This window comes from Pituophis catenifer, unplaced genomic scaffold (genome assembly GCF_029215685.1).
Source record: "Pituophis catenifer annectens isolate HBS135680 unplaced genomic scaffold, rPitCat1.0.hap2 SCAF_1, whole genome shotgun sequence".
In the NCBI taxonomy this organism is placed as follows: domain Eukaryota; kingdom Metazoa; phylum Chordata; class Lepidosauria; order Squamata; family Colubridae; genus Pituophis; species Pituophis catenifer.
Genome location: NW_027256881.1, coordinates 314,238,215 through 314,244,214, shown reverse-complemented (window position 1 = coordinate 314,244,214; position 6,000 = coordinate 314,238,215). Strand labels below are relative to the sequence as shown.

At 41.6% G+C, this 6,000-nt stretch overlaps 1 protein-coding gene across 1 annotated transcript in view; it reads right to left on the bottom strand.

Moving 5' to 3' along the window:
• Positions 1 to 567: 567 nt before the first annotated feature.
• Positions 568 to 6,000, bottom strand: part of AMN (amnion associated transmembrane protein) — a 110,130-nt gene continuing 104,697 nt past the window's right edge. The window contains exon 13 of the mRNA XM_070936180.1: positions 568 to 678. Coding sequence (XP_070792281.1) covers positions 568 to 678 — 111 coding nt within the window. The remainder of the gene's footprint in view (positions 679 to 6,000) is intronic.

Genomic DNA, 6,000 nt, shown 5'->3' with positions numbered 1-6,000 from the left:
AAGAAGATATTTCTATACAATTGTGCTCAGAACTTGATGTGCTTCCTTGAACAGCAAAAGCTCTCCATTTCTTTTTCTTGTGGCCAGCAGACACTAACAGATTTAACACCTTAAACCCAGTAAAGGTCTGATTGCTTCACTTGCAGAGGATTTCTTAAATGAGGCAAAGATCATAAGGTTTGACTGGATTGCAATATCTCCATGGAAGAACTGGGAATGAATATGCAATTTGCTGTAACTGTTTAATTATGCCAGGGATTTCTTGTAGAAATCTGATGAATATTTCTGCAAATCAGCGTTCCCCCCAATTTTTCAGAATCATTGGAAAAGGTTGCTTGAAAAGGGTTGCAATTTCACAGGAAATGGAGGACACCAAATGAGGGAATACAACTATAAATGATTAGAAATAAATTTCCCTATGATGAGCTCCATTCATTATTTTATTACCCACAATTTAATTCAGGCCACATCACACTGATCTTGGTATAATGCACACAACTGCACAAATGAAATCTGTATCTAAGAATAATCAGTGAGTGAATCTTTTGACTGCTTGCAATGCACGACTTAAACATTAAGGTCTATTTCATCATATAAAGGGTTAATGTAATAAAGTCTGCTATTTCTGTTTGCCATCTCCTCTTGAGTTTCCTCCACAGAATGTCTATTGGCTAAAACCTAGAAGAAAAAAGGAGAAAACGTACATATTAACGCAATTCTTGAAAACTAATTTGGGAACCTAGATGCTTTGAACAGAAAAGAGCTCTTGTAAGGTATGATGAATTCATGCTATCCGTCCAGTATTTATAGTTGACAAAATAAAGGTAACCCTTGATTTACAACTTGCTGCAATGCCCTCTACATGGATTACTGCAATGCCCTCTACATGGGGCTGCCCTTGTGGTGCACCCGGAGGCTCCAACTGGTCCAGAATGCAGCCGCGCGGGTTGTTACGGGAGCTTCCCGTTACTCCCGTGTTACACCTCTCCTGTGTGAGCTGCACTGGTTACCGGTGGTCCTTCGGATCCGCTTCAAGGTGCTGGTACTTACCTATAAAGCCCTTCATGGCATGGGCCTGGGGTACTTGCAGGATCACCTTCTGCCTGCCTCCAACCGCCCAGTGTGCTCACATAGGACTGCCCTCCTCCGGGTGCCATCGGCCAGACAATGTCGGCTGATGACGCCCAGGATGAGGGCGTTCTCTGTGGGCGCACCGACCCTCTGGAATGGTTTACCCACTGAGCTCCAGATGGCCCCCAACCTCCGCTCTTTCCGCGGTGACCTGAAGACATGGCTTTTCCAACAAATTTGCTGATCTGATGGGAGCTTTTACCTTTAATTCTTTGGGGATTTTAATTGAGTATTTTAGTCATAATTTTATTGTTTTATTGTTTTATCTTTGTGAGCCGCCCCGAGTCCTTCGGGAGAAGGGTGGAATATAAGTATAAATAAACTAAACTAAACTAAACAACAAGACACTTAGTGACCATTTGAACCTACGAAAGATGTTAAAATGCTACTTATGACCTGGCTTCAAAGTTCTGACATCACACATCCCTGCAGTTACATGACCACATTTTGGGAGCTCAGCAACCGGCCTGCATTTGTGGCTGTATGCAGAGCCCCTGGTCATGTGACTGCAATTTACAATTTTGCCAGAAACCAACATTTACTTCTGGTTTCCAACAAAAATCACCCCATAGTGAACAGATGGTTCACTTAATAACCACCACGTCTACTTAACAACTATTGCATTTGCTTAACCCTGCTATATTCCCTTAATCATCACTGTGTTCCTTAATGACTACCATGAAAAAGGTCATAAAATCAGATCCGGTCATATAGGTTACCTCAGTATGACCATCATGACTTACAGCTGAATGCCAGGCTCAATTATGGTAATAATTCAAGGCCTACCTGTAACACTTAGATTGTTCATTTGCTGTGCACATGATGTCATTTCTGCATTCAGAAAACTTGAACTTTATATTTAAATGTATAATATAGAGGCAAAGTTGCTTGGGTGACATAAAACCTCTCCTTTATTTTTACAGAAGTGTACTCTAGGTAACAAACAACCAAATATGCTAAGATGTAATACTTTTAAAGGTGGGTTGGGTTTTTTTGGTTTGGAGGTTTGAACCAGATTAGGATTACAATGGGGTAATGGGTAACTTCCCTACCCACCCATCCCCATCCCGTGTACTCAATTCTCACTTATTAGCTAGTTGTAAGGGTCTACTTAGGCCATCAAGTCCAACCACCTAGTCCAGTGATGGCTAACCTTTTTGCCATCGCGTGCCAGGAGAGGGGGGGCAGGGGAGGGTCGCGCACGCACGTGCCCACGTGCATTTGTGCGCAACCCCCTCCTCCTCCCCCCCGCTCCTGGAACATGATGGCCTGGTAGGCCCGTTTTTCTTTCTTACCTGGTTCCAGATCCTCTCTGTGTATCTGGGAACGGCGAAAACAGCCTTTCCCACTCCCTTGGAGGCCCTATGGAGGCTGAAATGGCCCATTTCCCAACTCCCGGTTGGACAGGAAGTGACATTTTTTGCTGTCCCCAGCCTCCAGAACCTCTCTAGGAGTCTGTAGGAGCCTCTCTAGGAGTCTGTAGGAGCCTCTCTAGGAGTCTCTGGAGGCTGGGGACAGGAAAAAACGTCACTTCCTGTCCCACCGGGAGTGGGGAATGGGCCCTTTCAGCCTCCGTAGGGCCTCCAAGGGAGTGGGAAAGGCTGTTTTCACCGTTCCCAGATACACAGAGAGGATCTGGAGCCAGGTAAGAAAGAAAAACAGGCCTTCCCCACCCTGCCCCCAGGCCCTCCAGAGGCAGGAAACAGCCTGTTTCCCTACTTCTGGTGGGCCCAGAAGGCCCGAAAATCAGCTGGCCGGCGCACGCATGCGCCCCAGAGCTGAGCTGGCGTGCCCACTAATATGGCTCCGCGTGCCACCTGTGGCACGCGTGCCATAGGTTCGCCATCACGGACTTAGTCAATGCAGGAATCCAGATTTAAGAATGGCTATTTTGCCTTGTTCAAACACATTAGTGACATGGAACCTACCACTATATGGACAATTTGTTCCATTGACAAACTTCTTTGATATCAATCAAACTCTACCTTCCTATAACATCAACCCATTATTTAATGTCCTGCACTCTGAGAGTAATTCTTCACCTACTTCTATGTCACATTTTTTCAGGTATTTGAAGAGGAGTTCTAGCATATCAACCCCATCTTCTGAAGCCTAACAATGTCCTTGAATCTTTGCAGACAGCTTAATTTATAGTTTCCTGGTCTCTCTTTCTTCTTTGCACTTGTGTCAGTTTGTCTGAATCATTCTTAAGATGTACTGCCCAGAATTAAGTGGAATAATTATTTCGTGTGATATTGATACTACTTAGCCTTTTTTCCAGCTACATCACGCTACTGACTCGCATTTAAATTATATTTCCATTTTCTATGGTATTAACTAACCTGCCCAATCTTGTGTCATCTGGAAATTTGTAAAGCATTCCCACCACATAGAAGCCATTAATATATATAACATGCAGAGCTCAGAGCCAAATATTGTGGCAGTCCATTTAAGGTCTCCCTTCTAGTTTAATGTTGATAAATATTCTTTGTGCCGTTTTGACCCAAGTACGTGTTTATATAATTATTATGCCATCCACCCCACACTTAACTAACTTACTAATTGGAATGTCATGGTTGTCCTTTGTCAAATGCTTTGTTGAAATCAAGATATATTATGCTCACAGCATTTCACAATCTAACCAAGGAAGTTGCCTGATCAAAGCATGAGATAAGATTAGTTTTGGAAGACTTGTTCTGGAGAAATACATACAGTAACCTGACATCTAGTATTTAACACCTTGTTTCAAGTTGTTTACAACTCAATCTTTTTAAATTGTAGAACTGTTCAGACTGGATAATGGATCCTTATTTTTCCTTTTTCTGAAAATTAATCATTCATAATTTTTCCAGAATTTGTCTCAAATAATACATAAAGGTTTGGTAGATCACCTGCATGAATTTTCAGTACCCTAGTATGCAGTTTGTCTGACTTTGTAACATATTCATTGACCATGTTTCTATCAAAGTTAAGTTTCCATCTTGCCATTTCATCCTGCTCTTCAGAATTGCTTGTTGGAACTCACATCATTTTTTCAGAAAAGACTAAGTCAAAAGGTGAATTGAGTAGTTCTATTTTTCTTTATTATTCATTAATGTTTTGTAACTTTATGGCATTTTGATCTCGCTTTTATTTTGAACACATCTGAAAAAGTTCCTTTTGTTGTTTTTAACATTCTTGTCCTACCTTAGCGTATTGCTTGGGACACAGGAAGAGGGGCCACACCAGTGCTAGTAGGAAGTGAGGGTTTGCTCTCTGTACAGGCCATGCTATTAGTATATAAAACAAGAGCAAACCCCACTCCCTACTAGTACTGATAATGTTACCTAGCTTGGTAATGAAATGTCTGTAAGAAACGCTCAGAGAGTTCAACCCTGAGCTACAAATATTCTCTTTTATTATTAAAATCAACTTTCTTAAAATAAAAAAAAATCCACAATCATCTTCAGCTTTAGTTTTCCCTTACAATAAAGAACTCCACTCCAGACTATGTCTACCATATTGGTAGTATCATTGGCTTAATGAAAGTGGAGTCATTTGGTCCTATTCTAAGGGATTAATGAAAGGGAAGTGATCTCTTGCAAAAGCATATATCCAAACACTTCTATTTTATGGCATACCTCTTCATGGGAGAGCTACAATATTTCTTCTTCATCAAGTTGAAACCAAGATTATAAACCTAAATGTTCTAATTTACTCTTAAATAATAATGTCAATCTATATCATAAACTAAAATGTTAACTCTTATTGTTTTTTAGTATCTAAATAACATCAGCAGGCTTTAAATCAATATCAGCAGGCTTGGTATCAGATTTATGATGTAAAACAATGTACAAATATATTTTTTTCTATTTTTAATTTCACATCTTTGATGGATGGACAGCCTTAGGGATTAAATATACTAAAACTCTATATCTCTGGAAAAAATTATGCTCATTAGAAAGCTATGAGATTTAATGTTTAATTTTTTAAAAAGGGTTTACCTTTTTTCCCATGCCAAATTGAGTTTAGGGGAAATCCAAATTTGAAAATTGGAAAAAACATGGTAATATGAAAATAATGGATGGTAGCAGGCATATTGACTTAGGACCAACTGATAAATGAAGATGAAATTTTAGCATACTGCTCCATCGCTGGAGATTTTAAAGAAGAGATTGGACAGCCACTTCTCCAGAATGATATAGGGCAGTGATGGCTAACCTTTTCTGGACCGAGTGCCCAAATGTGTGTGTGCGCACAAATGCACGACCGAACCCACAAATGTCCCCTGCACGCGCCCCGCCCCTTGTGCATACACGTGCCCCCTGCATCCCCCTGCCCCCTGCGCACAGGCGCATGCCTCCTGCAAGCACCTGCAGCTCCCCACATACACATGCAGCCTCCCGCATGCACCCTCATGCATGCACACGTAGCCCCCTGCACACGCCCCCATGCATGCACTCGCAGCTCCCCGCATGCATGAAGCCCTCTGCACATGCATGGCAGAGACTCGAAGACCAGCTGGCCGGCGGGAGGCACAGGCACATGTGCGGCGGAGCTGAACTGGGGCGACGGCTCGCGTGCCACCTCTGGCACAATTGCCATAAGTTTACCATCACAGATATAGGGTCTCCTGCTTGAGCAGGGGGTTGGACTAGAAGACCTCCAAGGATCCTTCCAACTCTGTTTTGTCTTATTCCATGTAAAACATAAATATCATCTATAAGATATAGCCCAATGGCAATATTTACAGTTACATTTGCTAACAAGATTGTTTGGACCATCAAACAATAACTTTTTCAGTTTTGGAGATACCTGAAATACTAGAACAATTTGTTAAAACCCACTATTAATTTTTATAATTTGTTATCAATAAATCAATCTGATATG